General features: G+C 39.2%; 1 protein-coding gene across 9 annotated transcripts in view; it reads right to left on the bottom strand.

Annotated features, from left to right (window-relative positions):
• PLCH1 (phospholipase C eta 1) overlaps positions 1-25,172 on the bottom strand; it is a 268,796-nt gene that overhangs the window by 50,301 nt on the left and 193,323 nt on the right. For all 9 annotated transcript variants that reach the window (XM_073023500.1, XM_073023499.1, XM_008008632.3 and 6 more), the window contains 3 exons: positions 23,607-23,810; positions 12,959-13,079; positions 8,422-8,593 (listed from right to left, as the gene is read on the bottom strand). In XM_073023500.1, the coding sequence (XP_072879601.1) occupies positions 8,422-8,593; positions 12,959-13,079; positions 23,607-23,810 (497 nt within the window). The remainder of the gene's footprint in view (positions 1-8,421; positions 8,594-12,958; positions 13,080-23,606; positions 23,811-25,172) is intronic.

The following is a 25,172-nucleotide window of genomic DNA, read 5'->3' as shown; positions in this document are numbered from 1 at the left end:
CCATGAGACTGACCTTGCTGGCTGAGTGGGAACTAGGTGAGGCCTGTCACTGCCAGCTTTCCCCACTTCCCTGGTGACCTGTATGATGCAGCAGAGGCAGCCATAATCCCACTGGGAACATAACTCCATTGAACTGAGAACCACAGTCCTAGCCCCCAGGGCAGCCACAGCAAGCCCTGCTAAAGGAGAGTCTGAGCTTAGACACACCTAACCCTGCATCCAACTGATGGTCTTTTTTTACCCACCCTGGTAGCTGAAGACAAAAGACATAATCCCTTGGGAGCTCTATGGCCCTGCCCATTGCCTGAGAAACCCAAATATGTATCCAGGTGACCTTAGGGCAAGATTGTATCAGCTGATGATCTCTTAAAAGTGCCACCTCCGTGGCCGGGCGCGGTGGCTCAAGCCTGTAATCCCAGCACTTTGGGAGGCCGAGACAGGCGGATCACGAGGTCAGGAGATCAAGACCATCCTGGCTAACCCGGTGAAACCCCGTCTCTACTAAAAATACAAAAAACTAGCCAGGCGTGGTGGCGGGCGCCTGTAGTCCCAGCTACTCGGGAGTCTCGAGGCAGGAGAATGGCGTGAACCCGGGAGGCGGAGCTTGCAGTGAGCTGAGATCCGGCCACTGCACTCCAGCCTGGGCGACAGAGCGAAACTCTGCCTCAAAAAAAAAAAAAAAAAAAAAAAAAAAAAAAAAAAGTGCCACCTCCTGGCTGGAGGACAACCAACCACTAGCACAACCAGCAGTCGAGAAAACCAGCACACTAAACAAAACTACAACCAAGGACCCTTACAGAGTCTCCTTCACTCCCCTGCTACCTCCACCAGAACACATTTCCATGGCTGAGAGGCCTGAAGACAGATCACATAACAGGACTCTTTGCAGACATTTCTGAGTACTAGGCTGGAGCCTGGTAGCCCCGCTGGGTGGCTAGACCCAGACAAGCAACAACAATCACTACAGTCCAGTAATCAGGAAGTCCCATGCCTAGAGGAAGTCAGAGGGCACCACATTAGAAGACCACCCTGTGGGACAGAAGAATCTGAACTGCAGCCTTTGAATCCCAGATCTTCCCTCTGACATAGTCTACCCAAATGAAAAGGAACCAGAAAAACAATTCTGGCAATATGAAAAAGCAAGGTTTTTTAACACCCTCAAAAGATCATAATATCTCACCAAGAAAGGATCCAAACCAAGAAGAAATCCCTGACTTGCCAGAAAAAGCATTCAGAAGGTTGATAATGAAGCTACTCAAGGATGCACCAGAGAAAGGTGAAAAACAATTTAAAGAAATTCAAAAGTAATGCAGACTGTGGATGAAAAAAAAAATCCAGAGAAATAGACAGCATCAGTACAAAACAATCACGACTTCAAAAAAATAAAAGATACTCCTAGAGAAGTGCAAAATACACTGGAAAGTTTCAACAAAAGAATCAAACAAGTAGAAGAAAGAACTTCAGAGCTTGAAGACAAGGCTTTTGAATTAAACCAATCTGACAAAGACAAAGAAAAAAGAATTTAAAAAATGAACAGAGCCTGGAAGAAGTTTGGGATTATGTTAAATGAACAAACCTAAGAATAATTGGTGTTCCCTGGGAAGAAGAGAAATCTTACAGTTTGGAAAACCTCTTTGAGGGAATAATTGAGGAAAACTTCCCTGCCTTTGCTAGAGATCTAGACATCCAAATCCAAGAAGCTCAAAGAACACCTAGAAAATTCATCACAAAAAGATCATCACCTAGACACACAGTCATCAGGTTATCTAAAGTCAAAATGAAGGAAAGAATCTTAACAGCTGTGAGGCAAAGGCATTAGGTAATCTATAAAGAAAAACCTATAAGATTAAAAGTAGATTTCTCAGCCAAAATCCTATAGCTAGAAAGGAATGGGGTCCTATCTTTAGCCTCCTTAAAGAAAATAATTATCAGCCAAGAAATCTTGTATCCAGCAAAACTAAGCTTGATAAATAAAGGAAAGATAAAGTCCTTTTCAGACACACACAAAAATCCAATTTCAGATCATAGACAACAAAAATGCTGAGAGAATTCACCACTACCAAGCCAGCCCTACAAAAAAAAAAAAAAAAAAAAAAAAAAAAAAAAAAAGCTGAAAGTTCTTAATCTTGAAAGAAAACCTCAGAATACACCAAAATAAAACCTCCATAAAGCATAAGTCCCACAGGGCCTATAAAACAATAACACAATGAAAAAAAAATATTCAGGCAAAAAAACTAGCAAAATGAATCGAATAGTACCCTATCTCTCAAAACAAATTTTGAATGTAGATGGTCTAAATGTTCCACTTAAAAGGCACAGAATGGCAGAATGAATAAGAATTCACCAACAAAATATCCACTATCTTCAAAAAACTCACATAAGATATAAGGACTCATAAAGTAAAGGGGTAGAAGAAGATATTTCATGCAAATGGACAAAACAAGTGGGCAGGAGCAGCTATCCTTTATCAGACAAAACAAACCGTAAAGCAACAGCAGTTAAAAAAGACAAAGAGGGACATTATACCATGATAAAAGAATTAGTCCAGCAGGAAAATATCACAATCCTAAATATATATTCACCTAACACTGGAGCTCCCAAATTTATAAAACAATTACTACTAGACCTAAGAAATAACATGGACGGCAACATAATAATAGTGAGAGACTGCAATACTCCACTAACAGCACTAGACAAGTCATCAAGACAGAAAGTCAATAAAGAAACAATGGACTTAAACTATACCCTAGAACAAATAGACTTAGCAGATATTTACAGAATATTCTACCCAACAATGGCAGAATATACATTCTATTCATTAGCACAGGAAACATTCTCCAAGACAGACCATATGACAGGCCACAAAACAAGTCTCAACAAATTTAAGAAAATCAAAATTATAGCAAGTACTCTCTAGGACCATGGTGGAATAAAATTGGAAATTGACTCCAAAAGGAACCCCAAAAAACAAGCAAATTACATAGAAATTAAATAATCTTCTCCTGAATAATTGTTAGATCAACAATGAAATCAAGATGGAAACTTAAAAGTTCCTTGAACTGAATAATAGTGACACAACCTTTTAAAATCTCTGGGATATAGCAAAGTGATGCTAAGAGGAAAGTTCATAGCATTAAATGCCTACATCAAAAAGTCTGAAAGAGGACAAACAGACAATCTTAGGTCACACCTCAAGGAACTAGAGAAACAAAAACAAGCCAAACCCAAATTCAGCAGAAGAAAAGAAATAACAAAAATCAGAGCAGAAGTAAATGAAATTGAAACAACAACAAAAAATACAAAAGATAAATGAAACAAAAACCTGGTTCCTTGAAAAGATAAACAAAACTGATAGATCATTTGCAAGATTAACTGACAAAAGAAGAGAGAAGATCCAAATAAGCTCAACTAGAAACAAAATGAGAGATACTACAACCGACATCACAGAAATACAAAAGATCATTCAAGGATACTATGAACACCTTTACATGAACAAACTAGAAAACCTAGAGGAGATGGATAAGTTCCTGGAAATATACAATCCTCCTAGGTTAAACCAGGAAGAAACAGAAACTCTGAACAAACCAACAACAAGCAATCCGACAGAAATGGTAATTTAAAAAATTGCCAACAATAACAAAAAAAATGTCCAGGACCAGATGGATTCACAGCTTAATTCTATCAGACATTCAAAGAAGAAATGGCACCAAATCTATTGAAAATATTCCAAAAGATAAGGAGGAAAGAATCCCCCCTAAATCATGCTATGAATCCAGTATCACCCTAACACCAAAACCAGAAAAGGACATAACAAAAAAAAGAAAACTACAGACCAATATCCCTGATGAACATAGATGCAAAAATCCTCAATAAAATACTAGCTAACTGAATCCAACAGCATATGAAAAACATAATCCGCCACGATCAAGTGGGTTTCACATGTACAAGTCAATAAATGTGATACATGATATAAACAAAAACAAAAATCCCATGATCTCAATAGATGCAGAAAAACATTTAACAAAATCCAGCATCTCTTTATGATCAAAACCCTCAGCAAAATCGGCATAGAAGGGACATATCTTAAGGTAATAAAAGCCATCTATGACAAACCCACAGCCAACATTATACTGAATAAGGAAAAGCATTCCGCCTGAGAACTAGAACAAGACAAGGATGCCCACTTTCACCACTTCTGTTCAACATAGTACTGGAAATCCTAGCCAAGGCAATCAGACAAGCAAAAGAAATAAAGGGCTTCCAAATCTGTAAAGAGGAAGTCAAATTGTCACTGTTCGCTGATGATATGACTGTATACCTAGAAAACCCTGAAGGCTCATCCAAAAAGCTCCTAGATCGATAAATGAATTCAGTAAAGTTTCAGGATACAAAATCAATGTACACAAATCAATAGCACTGCTATACACCAACAACAACCAAGTTCAACCCCTTTTACAATAGCTGCAAAAAATAAAATAAAATACTTAGGAATATACCTAACCAAAGAGGTGAAAGATATCTACAAGGAAAACTACAAAACAATGCTGAAAGAAATCACAGATGACACAAACAAATGGAAACACATTCCATGCTCATGGATGGGTAGAATCAATATTGTGAAAATAACCATACTGCCAAAAGCAATTTATAAATTCTATGTAATCACTATCAAAACACCATCACCATTCTTCACAGAACTAGAAAAAAAATCCTAAAATTCATATGGAACTAAAAGAGGGCCTGCATACCCAAAGCAAGACTAAGCAAAAAAAACAAATTTGGAGGCATAACATTACCTGACTTCAAACTATACTATAAGACTATAGTCACCAAAACAGCATGGTACTGGTATAAAAATAGTCAGATAGACCAATGGAACAGAATAGAGAAAGAAAGCCAAATACTTACAGTGAACTGATCTTTGACAAAGCAAACAAAAACATAAAGTGGAGAAAGGACACCATATTCAACAAATAGTGCTGGAATATTGGCAAACCACATGTAGAAGAATGAAACTGGATCCTCATCTCTCACCTTATACAAAAATCAACTCAAGATGGATCTAAGACTTAAATATAAGACCTGAAACCATATACATTCTAAAAGTTAACATTGGAAAAACCCTTCTAGACATTGGCTGAGGCAAAGACTTCATGACCAAGAACCCAAGAGTGAATGCAACAAAAACAAAGATAAATAGATGGGAATTAAATAAACTAAAAAGCTTCTGCATAGCAAAAGAAATCATCAGCAGAGTAAACAGATAACTCACAGAGTGGGAGAGAATCTTCACAAACTATGTATCTGACAAAGGACTAATATCTACAATCTACAAGGAACTCAAACAAATCAGCAAGAAAAAGACAAATAATACTATCAAAAAGTAGGCTAGGGATATGAATAGACAATTCTCAAAAAAAGATATACAAATGGTCAACAAACATATGAAAAAATGCTCAACATCACTAATAATCAGGGAAATGTAAATCAAAACCACAATGTGATACCACCTTACTCCTGCAAGAATGGCCATAATCAAAAAATCAAAAAATACTAGATGTTGGTGTAGATGTGGTGAAAACAGAACACTTTTACACTGCTGGAGGGAATGGAAACTAGTACAACCATTATGGAAAACTGTGTGGAGATTCCCTAAAGAACTAAAAGTAAATATTTTCCTCTTGGTAGATAGCACTCCTGAGTATCTACCAAGAGGCAAAGAAGTCTTTACATGAGAAAGACACTTGTACACACATGTTCTTAGCAGCACAATTCACAATTGCAAAAATATGGAACCAGCCCAAATGCCCATCAATCAACAAGTGGATAAAGAAAATGTGGTATACATATATACACCATGGAATACTACTCAGTCATAAAAAGAATGAAATAATGGCATTTGCAGCAACCTAGATGAAGCTGGAGGCCATTATTCCACGTGAAGTAACTCACGAATGGAAAACAAAACATATGTTCTCACTTTTAAGTGGGAGCTAAGCTATGAGGGCACAAGGGCACAAGAATGATATAATGGACTTTGGGGACTCGGAGGGGAAGAGTGGGAGGGGGTGAGGGATAAAAGACTGCTCACTGGGTACAGTGTACACTGCTCAGGTGACAAGTGCACCAAAATCTCAGAAATCACCACTAAAAAACTTATCCATGTAACCAAACACTACCTGTTCCCACATAACCTATCGAAATAAATAAATATTTTTTAAAAAGTAAGAGACATGTGAGTTTCCTTTCATTTGGACACTTGGAGGCCATTGTAGGGTTATCAACTGGCCTAATTTCAATACTGTTATGTCTCAGGAAACTGGGAGAAATGAGGAGTGGGAGAGAGATGGGGAATCAGGTGGTCCATGGAGCAGTTAGCACACACACAACACTTATCAATTAAGTTTGCCATCTTATACAGGCAGGGATTATGGCTCCCCAAAACAATTACAATAGTGACATTAAAGATCACCGATCACAGATCACCATAACAGATACAATAATAATGAAAATGTTTTAAATAGAGCAAGAATTACCAAAATGTCACACAGAGACACAAAATGAGCCCATACTTTTGGAAAAACAGTGCCGAAAGACATGCTTGACATAGAGTTGCCACAAACCTTCAATTTGTCACACACACACACACACACACAAAAAAAACATGGAGTGTCTGTGAAATGCAATAAAGTAAAATACAATAAAATGAAGTTTGCCTGTATTTTATCAGAAAATTTATATACAATGTGTATGCATGCATGATTGGAACACATGTGTGTAAGAGTTGTAATAATAAACAACTTGTCAATCTCCAAAGCGGTAAGTAGTCACAGAAATCCTGCCTTTTCAATCAGAGATTGCTCTCATACTAAAGGAACACAAGAAATCAGTTGTCTTGTTTTCTTGTTTTTGCTTTAAATGGGGTTGTCCTGGTCCGCAGATCCAGGCAACTCCTTAAAGTCTAAACAAAATTGCTACTAGCAAATGGATCTCAGATGCTCTAGAAATACTTGCAGTTCACGTTGCTGCCACCCTTTCCCATGAGTGCCTCAAACTTTCTGCCTCTGATTTGTCCCTATGCCATAAGCCATGGGATATTCTGTGTCAAATAACTCAAAGCCCAGTCATGCAGAGGAGATTCAGTTAGTCCACATTAACTATCCAATGTAAGTTCCACTGTCCAAAAGAGAAAGATTTCAATCAAATGAATTTATTCTGCATTTAACGTCCTGACTGCTGACTAAAGAACATTTAGGAAGTAGAAACATTTACAAGGTTATAAAGATGACATTTCATTTGCTAACCCAGAAATCAATTTTTACTATAAAATTTTGCTTTAGCAAGACTTGGGCAAATCGGCCTTCATGTTATCTCTCGCATTATGTGGAGCTTTTATTCCAAATATTTTTATGCATATAAATGCCTAGCAACACCTTTTTGATGTATTCAGAATCTATAATTTCATTTAATTGGTAGAAAACAGGTTTTGACCAATTCTAAGAATGAATATGTCCCATCTTTTCCATGTGCTGCTCTCCCTTAAAGCCTCAGTTGAGGTCCTGCCATGAAATTACGTTGTCTCCTTGACTTTCCTACTCCTCCAATATGGTATTTGTTTTTCCATACACACCTCTTTTAAGTAAAATATAACCCAGTTTGAATCTTAATACCCTATTGCTTTTCTTTACATTTTTAATCACAAAATGATGTGGCCACCCAAGGTGGTTTTAGTACAAACACGCAAAATTCACTGGAAATAAGTAAAACCGCAAAGTCAGTGATCTGAAAACCCAAAGAACTGTCTCTCTGGCTATTCCTTGCATGAATAATATTTATTGTAGTAAGCTTCCTCCCTCAGAAAATCTGTTTATGAAATGTCATTCTGTTCACATACCGCTCTTTCACATATACGTGAGTCCTGTGGGGCATGATGTCTGTGCCTATGTTCCTCTTTGACGTGAGCTCTTCTCACTTGCATAACCAAGACTGATCAACCATGAAGCTTTTTTTTTTTTTTTTTTTTTTTTGACAGTTATTGGAGCTTGAAATGAGAAAAAAAATCTAAAAGAACTTTCAGATATGGATACAAGGAGCCTTCTCCTTTCTTGAACCTCACGCTCCTACACACACATTTCTCTCTAGTGTCAACTATTACAGACTAAAATATCAAACATTTGGCTTACAGTATTGATGTTTTCACTTCATAAGTACAAATCTCAGAATATGTGCTCAGTCAACAATAAGCTTCTTCTGAAGACACGACTATAAATACATTGGAATAAGGAGCATATACAGATCTAGACAATCCTTCATGTATTGATTCTAATTATTATTCCCCATTGAAACCAGTTTTTATTCTTTAAGGGAGGGCAGGCTTAGCTGATAATGAATGTCTTTTATTGCATTACTTGAAGTAATTACCTTCACTAGAATTTTGCCTTTCAAACTTTGAGGGCTTGGAAGCTGCTTGCACTCCCCTGTATCAACAGATGACAGGTCCAGTTTATCTCGGAATATTCCTTTCAGGTACTGAGCAATCTTCCTTTGCTGCTGGATACTGCAGTGATTCTCAATAGACAATATAACCGGAAACCTGAGAAAAGAGCAACACATTCCAGAGGAGTCGGGTGCAGGCAACTCACAGGGATTTTTGAAAATGATTCAGTATTCATTGTGTTGTTACAATCCTAGTGATAGTATTTGCAATACTGCTGATGATTAAAATGCTTCTAAAATGAGAAAGATTAGAAATGCATTTTAAAAATTCCTCTGAGCAAATATACTTTGCTAAGCATAATGGCTGAACAAAATACCAGTCCACATGGGATGGCTTTTCTAATATTTTGCATCAGGAAAAAATGGTAGATATATTATGTTTCTTTTAAAAGAAGAGAAAATTTTAAAAGAGATCAGAAGTCTAAAGAAAGTAAACTCGATCGGGCGCGGTGGCTCACGACTGTAATCCCAGCACTTTGAGAGGTCGAGACGGGTGGATCATGAGGTCAGGAGATCAAGACCATCCTGGCTAACACAGTGAAACGCCGTCTCTACTAAAAATACAAAAAACTAGCCGGGTGTGGTGGTGGGCGCCTGTAGTCCCAGCTACTTGGGAGGCTAAGGCAGGAGAATGACGTGAACCCAGGAGGCGGAGCTCACAGTGAGCCCAGATCACACCACTGTGCTCCAGCCTGGGCAACAAAGCAAGACTCCGTCTCAAAAAAAAAAAAGAAAAGAAAAGAAAGTAAACTCATATAATGTAATTTTGCCTTATTTATTCAAAAGTCTAAAAGCATCTAAGAGACCACTGAATATCATTAAATGAAGTTATTGACTCTAAAATATATAATTAACTCCCACCTTGAAAATTATGATTGAGGATAAAATAACATGAGGGAATTCTGTATTTTATAGCATCCTACATCACACATTTCAAAATCGCTCTTATAGAATTATAAGTGTTTGTCAAAAAATAAAAATAAAATCCAGCCAAGCATTCATTCTACACTAGCACTCAGGTTTCTGCACAGAAAACATGAGATCCATGTAAGTAATTACCTAAAGGAGTTGGTGGCTAAGGCAGAAAAGAGATCAGGGCTGATGACATGATTTCACTGCTCTCAACCTTATTTTTTCCTCAGAATAAGAAATTATTTCAAATTCAGGTTTATTGACTTTTTTCTAGTTTTCTGTTATGTATCTTCAGACATAATAGGCAACATATTTAAATCACTTAATATATCAACATGTACCAATATTTAAATCACTTAATACATCAATGTGCAGAAAAACTTTTTCCAGGCTTTCATGACAAGCACAAGTTCCACAATAAGGGCTGTGACCTCCAGACCTACATTGTCTCCTCATTAGTAAAACCTGACGCTGTGGGTCATCTTACAGATGAGCCTTTGTGGCTGAGGTAGGTTTCCTTACTCCACTACAATCTGTTTGCTATTTGTTTCTTCACATAGCTTTTACCCTAGGGTGCTAGAAGAGAGAAAAGCAACAGCGACAACAAACTGACAACCCTGAGTTGTCCTGCAGTCACATCAGTGAGTTTTAACAAGGAATGTTCACATTGTCAATTCATTTACAAAAAACCTATTAGCGGCAGGGAGTGGTGGCTCACGTCTGTAATCCCAGCACTTTGGGAGGCCACAGCAGGCAGATCACTTGAGGCCAGGAGTTCGAGACCAGCCTGGGTAATATAGTGAAACCCTGTCTCTACTAAAAATACAAAAATTAGCCAGGTGTGGTGGCACGTGCCAGTAATCCTAGATACTCAGGAGGCTGAAGCACGACAATCGCTTGAATCCTGGAGGCGGAGGTTGCAGCGAGTTGAGATCACACCACTGCACTCCAGCATGGGCAACAGAGCAAGGCTATCTCAAAAAAAAAACAAACCGCCTAATTAGTGTTTGATGATGTGTAAAGCTGTGCTTCTCAACAGGGAATGAGGCGATTATTCCCCCAACACAGGAGACACTTGTCAATATCTGGAGACATTTTTGGTGGTCACACATCAGGTGTGCTACTGGCACATAGTGAGTAGAAGCTGAGGATGCTGCTTTCTACCCTGCATTGCACAGGACAGCTCTCTACCAAAAAAAAAAAAAAAAAAAAAATCAATACACAATGTCAATAGTGCCACGGTTGAGAAACCCTGATAGAAAGATGGAACCAAAATTAAGAAAGGAGAGGAAAAGGCTGAACTTTTAAAATGTACTAAACAAGCTTATTAACTGTTTTAATTTGAAGTGCTTTTCTTCTAAGGGTTCCCAAACTTGAAGTAAATTGTCAAATCACCAGAGGATCTTCCAAGATACATAGGTGGCAGGCTTCCTCAACACTCTACTTCATACATTGGGAAATGAAGAAAAAATTACTGCACTCACTTGGCTAGGACCTGTAGAAATCAGGGTTGTGAAGACCCATTAGAATGCAGTACTCAAGATTCTTCCACATGGGAGGCATCATAAACTAAATCTGCTATGCAGCAAGTGTGTCTCATTGGAAAAGCATTTTTAACCTCATGTTTAATTAATGAGAAGACCAAATATTGGAAATTTAAAGGCTACTAACTTCTAAGAAATTAATTTTACACAATTGTAATTTTAATTTGTTTCCTTTAATTCAAAAATCCTTTCTTGAACAGCTGGTATACTGAAGGTACCTGCTAGGCAACAAAAATGAATCCAAAATAATAAGACATTGCTCATATTTTCAGTGAGTTCACAGTCTTACAGATGTAAAAGAAGGCAAGGAACCAACCAATTGCAAGAGGGTGCTATGTGATATGACAGAAATATGTGCAGGGTGCTAAATACAGAGAAAATATGGAGAAAAAGAAGATTTAAATCAGCTGGTGGTATTAGTAAGTTGTCAGAGGGACAACACTTAAATGGCCTTGTAGAATAAGCAAGAATTAATCAGATAGACTAATAGGGAAGGGTGTTCCAGGCAGACAGAACAGCATACATAAGAGTGGGGAGTTGGGAAAGAGCCAGGCTCAATGGGGAAGCTGAAAGACAGTCATTGAAGGCAGAATCCTAAATCTCTGTGGTATAATGGTGGAAGATGATAGTGGAAGATAAGGGAGATGCCAGACCTTAAGGGACATGAAGACATGCCTGTGAGAGAGCTTCTGATGGGCTTTAAGACCAGAATTGAATCACCATGCTCATATTTCAGAAAGAAAACTATACCACCAGTGTGGAGGATGAACCAAAGGGGAAATAAAAATGAACAGGAAGCAATGGAGTCAAAAGATAACTTGGGAAGTAGAATTGCCAAGAATTGGTTGAGTCTAGAATGACTCCCAGTTTCTGGCTGAAGCCAGTGCTGCCCCTAACTGTCAAGAGGAAATGGAGCGAGAAGCAAGAGGAGGTTTGGCAGACTGAGATGCTGAGTTCCCCTTGGGGAGTAAGCTCCTTAATGGCAGGAGTCTTATCTTCTGCTCACTGTTGTGGCTCCCCACACCTATGAGATACTCAGATGAATATTCACTGAGGATTTTTATTTTTCTTTTTCCGAGTTGGAGTCTCACTCTGTCACCCAGGTTGGAGTGCAGTGGTGCAATCTCAGCTCACTGCAACCTCTGCCTTCCGGGTTCAAACAAATCTCATGCCTCAGCCTCCCGAGTAGCTGGAATTACAGAAGTGTACCACCACATCCACCTAATATTTGTATTTTTTAGTAGAGATAGGGCTTTGCCATGTTGGCCAGGCTGATCTCAAAACTCCTGGCCTCCCATGATCCACCCTCCTCAGCCTCCCAAAGTGCTACAGGAGCCACCGCACCCGGCCTCACTGAATATTTTTTGACATAGGTCTAGAACTTAGGGGAAAAGTTCTGGACATAGAATTTAATAAATTTCCAGAAAGTAGATCTAGGGCAACACCTTAGAAAACAGTTAACCATTAAAGGAGTAAGGAAATAGATTAATAGAAGACCACAGGACAAAAAAAAAGAGATTGAGAAGCAATGAGAGCAATGGAGGGGAGAATGATATAATGGAAGTCAAAAAAGACAAGGAAATATTCAACTTTGTCAAATGACAGGAGAGGGTCAAGTAACATAAGGACTCCAGACACCTCAGTGTATAGATAAGACATCCATCATGATCAAAACCCACTAATTATGTACATAGTAACCTATGTTTCCAGATTTTATGGACACTTGACATCCTGGATTTACAAATTTACAGGTCACGGTTTCCAAGAACGTCTTTAAGGAGGCATATTGAGAAAGAATGGGATAAGGAATCAATGCAGCATGAGAAAGTACAAACGTGAAGGCCACATTATTTGTTCACGATGTTTTGCTGAGAAGGAAGGAGAAAACTAGGCTGGTAGAGGGCAGTGTAGAGTCCAAGGAAGAGGATGTGGTTTTGTAGCTACGTTACATCAGGCAGCTCCATGCGGGAGGCTACCGCTTAGCTCACGGGTGCTGCTGTACTTACTCATTCTTCACAAAGGCGTGCTTGTTGATGGTCTCCACAACATCTCTGAAGAGAATTTTTGAAGTGAGAGTGTAACCATGATGTACTACTGGCTCTCCATCCGGGCCATCCCAACAGTCAACTGCCAAAAACAGAACTTTATATCAACAACCCAAAGTCTCTGGTGTTTATTAATATTTCTGGAAATACCAGATACATATTATTTTAAGTCCCTTATCTGAAATTATACCCATTTCAATTCTGACAAAGACATGACACAGATACAGAAATTGGTGTTCTGACATATTTATCAGAACAAAGAATTAAAGACTTGCTTTTCCTCAAGACACAATGATTTGGTTTTGAGTGTGGTTAAAAAGATGTCATAGTCTTAAACAGCTCAGAATTCACCAAAAACTCATTAGAAGTTAACGAAATCCAGTCAAGTGTGCCCAAGAATAGGGAGATTTCTTCAAAGGTCATTTATCCAATTTCACTTCTTCTTCTTCTTCTTCAGGTTATGAAGGTCTTTTAGAAAGTCACAGTGTCCTTCTCAAATTAATAATATAATTTTCATTACTGTTCACTTAAGCTCACAATGTTTTCATTAGATTGATTTCCATTTCACTAATACTATAGCAGTTATAAAACAACATCGACTTCCTAAGTTTAAATCCTCGAGCCCTGCCAAGATTTATGTGAATTTGGGCAAATGACTTAATCATTTGAAGACTTGCTTTCCCCATCTAGAAAAGGAGAGTAATAGCACTTACATCGTAAATTTGAGTGACAGTTAAGTACATGTAAAGTAGCTTGTAACACTGCATGGCACATAGTAACTATGATTGTCATTGATACTATTAATATTGCTCTTTACCCACACAATTTCATTAGCTCTCAGCTGGAGAAAGATAGCAGGTTTTTCACCATCCCCCTCTGACTAAGAATTTGCTTTCTCTTGTTTTTGTATTCTGCCCCCAGGCTAATTCCTCAAAACAGCACTTTCACCACATTGCTCCTTTGCTCAAAAGCCTACTTGGTGCATAGCACAGCATTCAACACAGAGAAGTAGTCTGTAAATATATGCTAAACGGATTAACAAATATCTTACATCCTACAGCAGCTCTTGCCTGCTTACCTCCAATGCCCCTGTCTCTTGTGCTAGAGATTGGCTAGTCATTCACTAGCCCTGTTTCTTCTTTTACCAAGGGAACACAGCTGGACTCTATTTCCCAGCCTTCCTTTGCAGGAGGATGTGGCCAGTGAAATGTGAGCAGAAAGTATGTGCACCACTTTCAGGTATGCTTGACAGAAACCTGCTGCCTTACATAATCATTCACCCTCTTTCCTCTTCTGCTGTGACTTCAGAAGTGGTGAAGATGGCACAGCCACGAGATGGAAAAAGACAAAACTGCTTGAGAGATTTGCCCACTAGGAACACCTATTTTGAACTTCACATAATCAAGAAATAAACTTCAGTTGTTTTAAGGCACAGACAATTTGAAGTTTAATTGTTAAAAGGACAATGCTGCCTTAATTGTCATGCTAGCTCCTGTCTGATAATTCAATCTTACCCTCTCCTACACCCAATCTCACAGGTTTGTTCTTCTGGCGGCAAATTTTCTCACATACAGTCCCACCTCCATGCATCTTTGCTTTTTTCTCTTAAAGTCAACTGACATATCCCCTTCTCATTTTGCTTATCTAAATCCTAATCAAGGCAAAACTAGGATCCTCCACAGAACCTCACTAGCCCACAGGATCTCTCTCTTCCTTACGGCAAGAGGTCATCATCTCAAACACCACCAAGAGCCTAGCAGTTAATATAAATAAGTGCAGCAGCTCAATGGGAAATGTGTGCCTGAATGAGGTAACTACTACTTACTTACTGTCAATCATTACTAAGTGGGAATAAGAACCTTGGTTGCCAGATCTTCTGAGGAAACTAAGATGTCTAGATTTTATTGCTGTGTGTTTTCCCAATTTTTAAATACTGGCAATTAATCCAATTTTTTTTTTTTTTTTTGAGACGGAGTCTCGCTCTGTCACCCCGGCTGGAGTGCAGTGGCCAGATCTCAGCTCACTGCAAGCTCCGCCTCCCGGGTTCACGCCATTCTCCTGCCTCAGCCTCCCGAGTAGCTGGGACTACAGGCACCTGCCACCTCGCCCGGCTAGTTTTTGTATTTTTTAGTAGAGACGGGGTTTCACCGTGTTAGCCAGGATGGTCTCGATCTCCTGACCTCATGATCCGCCCGTCTCGGCCTCCCAAAGTGCTGGGATTACAGGCTTGAGCCAATTAATCCATTTTTAAAACTACAATATGAGTCAAACATAAACATTTCTGCAAGCTGAATTTGCATAATGGAATGCTGATTGAAAGTCTGCCTTTAGAGTTCGAGACCAGCCTGGCCAACATGGTGATACCCCTTCTCTACTAAAAATACAAAAAATTAGTTGGATGTAGTGGCAGGTGCCTGTAATCCCAGCTACTCAGGAGGCTGAGGCAGGGGAATCGCTTGAACCCAGGAGGTGGAGGTTGCCGTGAGTTGAGCTCCTGCCATTGCACTCTAGCCTGGGCAACAAGAGCGAAATTCCGTCTTAAAAAAAAAAAAGAAAAAGAAAAAGAAAAGAAAAGAAACTCTGCATTTAATTAGGACCACACAGTTCCAAACTACATATGTTCTCTGTTTCAGTAGCACCTTCCCCTATATGTGTGCTTTGTGTATTACCCCAGGAGATGATATCTCTGTTTTTCTTCTAAACATGCAAAATGTTCACCATAATCATAATGTGATTGTAATGGTTAATTTTTCATGTCAATGAGGCTTGGCTATGATGCTCAGTTATTTGGTCAAACACCAGTCTATATGTTCTGTGAAGACATTTAAAAAATAGGATTAACATTTAAATCAGTAGGCTTTGGGTAAAGCAGATTATGCTCCACAATGTGAGTGGGCCTCACTCCGTCAATTGAGGGCCTTAAGAGCAAAGACTGAGGTTTCCCTTCAAGGATAAATTCTCAACACTGTAACACAGAAACTGCCTGAGTTCCATCCTCCTGCCCTTTGGAATCCATACTCAAAACTACAATATCAAGTCTAACCTAAGTTTCCAGCCTGCTGGCCGGCTCTACAGATTTCAGATTTGCCAACACCCACAAGCATGAGAGTCAATTCCTTAAAAATCAACCAATGAATCTCAATCTCTTGCTTTCTCTACATATCTTACTGGTTCTGTTTCTCTGCAGAACCCCGAATAATACAGCTATCTATATGAATCCACTAAACATTGGCTGTTCAAATATCCCTATGGGAAAAAAATAGAAAAAATTAAAGAAGTAAAAACATTTACGGTTTATACCACAGGAATGCTAAAAACAATGTTTAAGGATAAGATGCTGTTAAGAAAACCAAAGGTTCTGAGATACTATCAGACAATGTCCACTGTTCCTTGGGGCCTGCAAATGAGGTCAAATATATCAACAACATCTTCTCACAAGAGAAGCGTCATCTGTATTTTTCCATGTACTTGACAGTCTTTAATTTGTCTCTGGAAATAATCATGGAAAAAAAATTAACAGATGTTTCAAATAATATATAATTTTAACAATTTTTACCCTGTTTTGTGGTCCCTTTTTGGATAAGGGCATAACAGGATTCTTCATAAAGGAACTAATAGCTTTTCCAAAAGAATGCAAAGGCAATAAAACAATACCTTGCCTGACTTGCTTACCATGTCCACATTAAAAATAGCTTCTAAAACTATATCAGTCATGAAAGAAGGCAGTCTTTGGCTAGTATTTACAACATAAGCAGAATATTCATAATTGAGGACAGGAGGTTTTCCTAATGTTCACTTTTTATATCTAATTCCATCACTTGTCTGTGAGATGAAGATAACAACATTCCCAAATGGTACTGGCATCTTTATATGTGGCATTCATGGCCAGGTTCAAATGGCAGTGAAGTTTCCTGTAAGTGCTAATGTTGTAAATGGGAACGTTGGCAAGGTAGATATCCTCCATCCAATTCCCCTGCTCATATAAGAGCCAGGGCCCATTTTTCAATCAGGTTACACACTATAGAACCCCAAAAGCAAAGCAACACCGACAAAGATTTGGCCATTCTGAAGGCCAAATAGCTAACACGACAGCTTTTCATAATGGAGCTTAAAGACGTTCCACCCTGATAGCACTCCCAGAGATAACTGGAGAAGTCATAAACCGATTACAACAGCAATGCAACACAGTCCCATAATGAGAATGAAAATCCCCTGGACAGAACATCCATATTTATTAAGCAACTCAGGCTGAAAATCAAGCAAATAAAAGGCCATGTAAAAATGTTATCAATTTGATTGCTGACAAGCCCATCTCACCAAAAAGACTTATTGCTCTTCCTCAAGACACTATGTACCTATCCTGACTGAGGACATTATTGCAGCTGAACTAATGGAGATGGAAAACATAACATTACCAAAATAGAAGCTTGAAAGTAGAGAGAGCCTCCAGGTCACAATAGTGTGAAAACACTGTATAGAATCATTCTTCTCCATCTCTCAAGTGCTACACTTGGCAAAAGCTGCTTCAGAAAACAGCTGTGGGACCTGAAATTTCCAATCCATGACTGGCTACATTCTATAAATTGGGTTCTTTAAATTCTAACTGCAGCTGTTTAAGAATAAAAAATACCTTCATCTGGCCACACGGTAGATAAAATGCCACTAGGTATACAAGAGTACCCCTTTATCCTCGGGAGATAAATTCTAAGGCTCCCAGTAGATGCCTGAAACTGCAGAGTACTGAACCCTATATATATACACATATATATATACTCTTGTTTTTTTCCTATATATACATACCTACAATAAGTTTTAGTTTATAGATTAGGTCAGTAAGAGATTAACAATAACTAATAGTAAAAGAGAACAATTATACTGCAATAAAAGTTATGTGAATGTGGTTTCTCTCTAAAGATATCTTATTTTACTGTATCACCTTTCCTCTTGTGGTGAAGAAGGGACAGAGTATGACAGTGTAAGATTTCATCACACTACTTAGAATGGTACACAACTTAAAACGTATATGTTGTTTCTCTTTGGAATTTCTATTTAATATTTTCAGGGTGCGGCTGACCATGGGTAACTGAAGCCATGGAAAGTGAAACCACAGATAAGAGGAGACTACTATACATACAATTGATGTCTCCATGCCCAAACTTCAAACGTAGATTAAGGACTTCAAATCACAGGACTGACAGAAATTGTTAGGAGGACCACAGAGATGATGTCACCAAATGCTAAGCCTTCAGGAACATCTAAATATTTAGGTGGTAGGCCTAATCATGAATGAAGCAAATTCCTCCTTTTAATGCCAACCTCCCCTCTATGTTGTGCTCCTCACTTTCTCTGGCCATCCTTATGTGACCTGACAGCCTCATTCAATTCCTTAGGGCTGGTCATGTCATTCAACGTTTGCTCCTCCAAAAACACACAGACTTTCTGGAGAACACTGCAGTTGGAGAGTCAGACCAACCTGAGTTCAAATCCCAGCTTCCAAGCTTCCTAACTATGGGAACTTAAGCCATTTATTTAACTCTGAGTTGAATCTCTTAAGAAGAGATTATTCCCTCTTTCTTGGTGGTGGTATAAGAATTAAATGAGAATGCATGGAAAACACTTAGCCAAGACCTGGTCCACTAAAGGTGCTAAAATCATAGTAGGTCCTCTTTTCCTTCCTACAATACATTCAAATCCAAAGTGACAACCACAATTTCCAATAAGAAATAGGTCAAATACACAAAAACAAAACGAATAAACAAATACAAAGAATTAGGTCAAATGAAAAGCTGACCAAGTCTCTGAGATAAATATAATTATTCTCCTCAAGAAAAACATTCCAGAAATAGTAGTTCAATTTCTATTGTCCAGTTATAGATTATTCTAATAATAAGAACTTTAAGTCAAATACTAGGGAAATAATTTACTGATGCAAGCTGGTGAAGAAGATATTTTGGAGCACATAAAAAATTGCATATCCTTTAAAAGTATACCACAGCTGTGCATAGCCTCGTTTCTGCAAGTATCTGGAGAAGGTAACCTTTTGGACATACAGAGCCAAGTAGCTTCTTTGTATTACAGCAGTGATTGGAAAACAGGAAGTAAGAAGGTACAAGAGAAGGCTCTTGTTCAACGTCACCTACTGCACACAATCTTCAAAAGCTCCCATTTTAAAATTAAAAGACTATTAGAAAAGCAACAACTAAAACTCATGTGTACTTTATCATGAATTATCTTAATCAGATAACTTTCCTTCTTAATACCCCAAACAAAGCTGGAGGATTAGAAGTTTTGAGTCGGTATAAGGAATTAATGACAGAAACATGGTTAGGCTTGGGTAGGATACTGATTTTGGACAGGTAAATCAAAAAGAGAAGCCTAGGTATCTGAAGGAACTGAAAAGCAAAATAAATAGAGCAGAAGAGACAGAATTAACTAAGTTGTAAAATTGTCTAGAGTTGACTATCACTTCATGGAGTCACTAAAAGTCATTTTCCATACTTGCATTTACAATGATAGGCAACCATCAGTGTGAATCCAATGAGGCTGTGTGCTCAGGGCATCTCTATGCATGTCAGATGTGAAAACTTTTGAGTGCTGAGCAAACAATGGGCTGAGAGCAGAATGTCACCTAGAGACCTCTTATTGCTTGAAAGGATTTTCTTCCTGTTAATATTTTATAGCATCTTCATTATTCAGTTGTTTGAGCTACTCAACTGTTAATCACTATTGCTGGTGTGTACTGTCTGCAACTGTTGCAAAAATACTGTTGAAAGACTACATTTCCAGAGCATTCACTTTGTAGTCGTCCTATTGTTTCTGTATGCAGGTAGTTTTTAATACCTGCCCATTTTTTAAGTATGTTGATTTACCTTAATAACATTGCTGTCACTTTTGTAGCAGAAAATTCAAGCTAGAAACTATCTGACAAAGGAAGGCCCTTCCAGTTAAGCAGTCTTATCTCATTGTCCTGCTGCTTTATTCATTGCCCTACACTTTCCACCATGCCTAGGACAACCAGTCATCCCACTGCTGACTCCCAGCACATTCCCCACCAAAACCAAAAGACAATTCCCTTGTGCTTCATGGCGTCTCCATTCAATCATAAACCAACTCCCTTTTATCTTCAGACTCCTTTTGGAATTCTTCTCAACCTCCTTACCCTGGCAAAGTAGCAGCTTACCTTTTAGCACGCTACTTCCTTTCTCCAAGGATGCTCTTTTGTATGAATCACAGAAGATTTAAATATAAACCAGAAGGCATTATCTATGCCTTTACTGCTACTTTTAAATGATTGTTCTTCTACACTCATTAAAAAAATCTCTCCTCCTTTGAAGCTTATTCTATCCAGCTATACCCTTCTGGCATCTTCCAATCACCTTTTCTACAGCATTCTTTTTCTTTCTTTCTTTTTTTTTTTTTTTTTTTTTTTTTTTTTTTTGAGATGGAGTCTCACTCTGTTGCCCAGGCTGGGGTACAAAGGTGTGATCCCGGCTCACTGCAACCTCCACCTCCTGAGTTCAAGTGATTCTCCTGCCTCAGCCTCCTGAGCAGCCAGGACTACAGGCACATGCCACCACACCTGGCTAATTCTTATAGTTTTAGTAGACATGGGGTTTCACCATGTTGGCCAAGCTAGTCTCAAACTCCTGATCTCAAGTGATTTGCCTGCCTCAGCCTCCCAAAGTGCTAGGATTAGAGGCATGAGCCACTGTGGCTGGCCACCTTGTTTTTATACTTAAGTGTCTGGCTTATAGTTTTTAGACTCCAATTTGCTCCTGTCTGCATCCTTTGTAAGTTAAAACACCATGTAGCCATCTATTTAATCCCTTAGCACTGACCTCCTCAAGGCCAATAGTCCCTTGCTTCACTCTGTTTCCATGATGCTCACCCATGACACAATCTGGATATTGTCACCTGTGACTAAATCCCATTGCAATGACAGCTCCCTGTTCTCATTTTTTTAAAGTGTGATGATAACTTTCCACATTTTTCTATTTATTTGAGTCTTCTAGTCTCTTAATCTTATTTTATGGCCCCCTATCCACTTCGCTTCCTTTCCTAGAACCATGCAGCCCCTGTCAGTTACTTATAAGAGCTCTCACCAATACCCTGAAGATATTTAATATGACCTAGAAATCCCAAGACTTGGATCAGTTCCATAATCTGTCTTCATTCCTTCTCTAAGCAGATGAGTACTGTTGGGGATGGGATCGAAAGGAGTCTGAGCATCCAGATTTTGAATCAGTAAAGACTGTTTTTGAAATCAGCTTGGCCTTCCCTGACTTACCTTGTCAATTCCTTTCACATTCTCTGATAACTTCTTTAACAATTTGCTGATTTTAAGCCCTGTGGCCAACCTCCATTCACTTTATACTGAGTGGATGATGCTCTCTCCTACTTCTCTGAGAAAACAGGCATACGCCCTTTCAAAAATCTCTTGTCCCCTTTACCCCACCTGAAAACAAACTTATATTATTTCCCCCACTTCCAAGTCTCAAAACTGCCCCACAACCTGTATCATCAAGCATTTGGATGCAGAAAAATGCCCAGGCACCAACCCACAGCAGGTAACCAACTGCCCACTAACATATCATCAACCTACATAGCAAAGGCCACCAACAATTCCCTGCTATCAAATGCAACTAAATTGGATACTTAGTTTTATTTTACTTTTCTGTTCCCTGTGGCATTTCTGGCCATTCCTTTCTAACCCTTTCATCCTTTAGATGCAAGTACTCCTGTTCTCTGCACTGGCCTTGCTGGCTCCCCTTGTGCTTCCTACTCCTAATCATTGGATCGCTGAAGTCCTCAGGCCTCTTTCTCTTTTCCCCTTCTCTCTGTAAGTGATCTTGTACACTTTCATGATTTTAACTACCACATACCAAGTTCAGCACTTTGGAATCCTTATCTTGCCCAGACTCTTCATTAAGTTCAGACATTGTTATCCAAGTGACTGATAAAGATGTCCACGTACATGTTATAAAATCACTCTAAATTCAGCAGATGGAAAACTGGACTCATTTAGGCTCTTCCTCTCAGATTCCCTACAGTATGGGGTGGCACCATCCACCTTCTAGCTCTCCCCTTCATTCTTTTCATTCTTTTCTCTCACCAGGTTCCACTAAGTTTACCTCTTTAATACTGCATCCTTATCATCATCACTTTCTCACTTAGTCCAAGATTTTGGAATCCTCCCTTGGATTCACTGTGATAGCCTTCCCACCATCTTCCTGCCTCCAGTTTCACCTCCCTTCTCCCTCCACAAACACACGTCAAAAAAAAAAAAAAAACTTTTAAAATTATCCTTTCACACTGTTGCCCAAATAATCTTTCTAAACTGCAAATCTGATCATATCACTATAGATATTAAAACCCTTCACTGGCCCCTCATTACCAAAAACTGAAATTGAAATTCCTCATCATAGCACTCAAAACCCTTTACAGCTGACCCCCAGCTCCCTTCCTAGCCTAACTGATTTCTCATCACATTTTACCTCACACTTCATTCTCTATATCACCACTTCTATACTATTGTATATCAATCAACTGGTGGAATTTTCACATTGTTTCTCCCTCTCTCTCTTTCTCTCTCTCTCTCTTTCTCTCTCTCTCTCTCTCTCTCTCTCTCTCTCTCTCTCTCTTACAGGTGGGGTCTCACTATGTTGCTCAGATTGGAATGCAATAGCTATTCACAGGCACAATAATAGCACACTGCAGCTTTGAACTCCTGGTCCCAATCAATCCTCCCACCTCAGCCTCCCGGGTAGCTAAAACTATGGGTGTATAATACCATGCCTGCTTTATATTATTTTTTTAAAAAACGTTCATCCCTTCTACTAGACCATGAACTCCCTGAAGACAGAATTCATATTTTACTTACTTCTGTATACTCACCACCTGGAACCCACTAGAAGTTCAAGAAGTGTTGGCTAACTGATAGACCACGAAGTATCTTAAAAACAAAGAGCTTGGCCGGGCGCAGTGGCTCACGCCTGTAATCCCAGCACTTTGGGAGACCGAGGCGGGTGGATCATGAGGTCAGGAGATCAAGGCCATCCTGGCCAACATGGTGAAACCCCGTCTCTACTAAAAATACAAAAAAAAAATTAGCCAGGTGTGGTGGCATGCCCCTAATCCCAGCTACTTGGGAGGCTGAGGCAGGAGAATCACATGAACCCAGGAGGCGGAGATTGCAGTGAGCCGAGATCGCGCCACTGCACTCCATCCTGGCAACAGAGCGAAACTCCACCTCAAAAAATAAAAATAAAAGTAAAAAAAAAAAAAAAAAAACACAAACAAAGAGCTCTCCTGAACGATTTTTGCAATTGTATAATTAAAAATATCTTTCTAGGAAGACTTTAATTTTCATCATAATTTCTCAGCAACTAACGGTATGCTTCACAACTGCTAACACATACTCTTTCTCCCAGTTGAACAATAAGGAGCCAGAGAGAATTATGAGTTAAGACTGACTTTACAATGAGCAGAAGAATAGTACTAATTAGTGTGAGAGTGTGTTTCAGGTCTCCATTCTTTATTCTTGACTCAACAGACTGATTGAAGGACAGGGTCGCCCATACACACCGGAGCTCAGAAAAAGTGCACATACCTTCCACGCAGCGACAGCCCTCTTGCAGCACCCGTGCATACATATCCACTTTGGACTGAGAAAGGAGCTGGTCCCCGGTCAGGTATGTATTGTGAGAGGAAGCAATGTAGTAGTTGCAGAGGGGCTGATCCATGTCTTGGTACACTTCATGGTGCAATGGGTTAAATATGTCACAGGCGGGACTACGCATGAAGTTTGTGAAGCCTTTGGAAGAAAGAGAGAGTGACTTACCACAGCTTTCAAAGCATACATACTTAACGGCTCTAAGAGGGACAAAAGGGGTCAAAAAATGTTCATAATGATTATCTTATTTACCCTCAGGACAGCCTTTGTGGGGAAAACTGGAAAAAATGAGAGATTTGCTTGAGGTCAATAGTATGGTTTGGATTTTTGTTCCACCCAAATCTCATGCTGAAATATAATCCCCTATGTTGGAGGTGGGCCCTGGTGGGAGGTATATGGATCATGGGGGTAGGTCCCTCAAGGCTTGGTGCTGTCTTTGCAATAGTGCATGAGTTCTCCTGAGATCTGTTTCTTTAAAAGTATATGGCTCCCTCCACTCCACTCTCTCTCCTACTCCAGCTCAAGCCATGTGACCTGTTTCCTCCCACTTCACCTTCTAACATGAGTAAAACCTCCCTCCAGCCTCCCCAGAAGCCAAGCAGATGCTGGCACCATGCTTCCGGTACAGCCTGTAGAACGTGAGCTAATTAAAACTCTTTTCTTTATAAATTACCTAGCCTGGGTTTTTTGTTTTTTTTTTTTTTTTTTTTGAGATGGAGTCTCACTCTATCACCCAGGCTGGAGTGCAGTGGCACAATCTTGGCTCACTGCAACCTCCTCCTCCCAGGTTCAAGCGATTCTCCAGCCTCAGCTTCCCGAGTAGCTGGGACTACAGGCATGCGCCACTGCATGTGGCTAATTTTTTTGCATTGTTAGTAGAGATGGGGTTTCACCATATTGGCCAGGCTGGTCTCGAACTCCTGACCTCAGGTGATCTGCCCGCCTCGGCCTCCCAAAGTGCTGAGATTACAGACGTGAGCCACCGTGCCCGGCCAGGTATTTCTTTATGCAACACAAGAACAGCCTAATACAGTCAAACTGACAATGTCAAAAAATGAAATATGACTTTTAGGAATAGCCTTTTAAATATAACCATATATATACATAATGTTATATATATTATATATTACATACATAATAGATATATGTTGACTTTTTAAGAATTTTGACTAGGTAGAGGAGGGGCCAAGCCAATTACTGATGACTGAACTCAAGCTATGCTTATGCAGTGTGACTAATGCCACGCTAAAGCCATAGTTATACCAAGAGGTACCCTGATCAACCAGCAATTGATAGGTTATTAAGTTCATCTGAAAAATAGTAAAGTCAGTGCCATAATTAAGGTAGTATGTCAAAAGTTAAACACTGTCTAAATTCAGGGTGTGACTGACAACCAAATTGGTTTGAAAAAATGCTGCTAATGGCTGGCACATTTTATAACTTTGAAATAGTCCCTTAAGATTATTTAGAAAACCCTATCAGTTTTTTTACAGTCTTTCAAAA

This window comes from Chlorocebus sabaeus, chromosome 15, assembly GCF_047675955.1.
Source record: "Chlorocebus sabaeus isolate Y175 chromosome 15, mChlSab1.0.hap1, whole genome shotgun sequence".
In the NCBI taxonomy this organism is placed as follows: Eukaryota; Metazoa; Chordata; class Mammalia; order Primates; family Cercopithecidae; genus Chlorocebus; species Chlorocebus sabaeus.
Note: the sequence above shows the minus strand (reverse complement) of the source record. Positions and strands in the feature narration are given on the sequence as shown.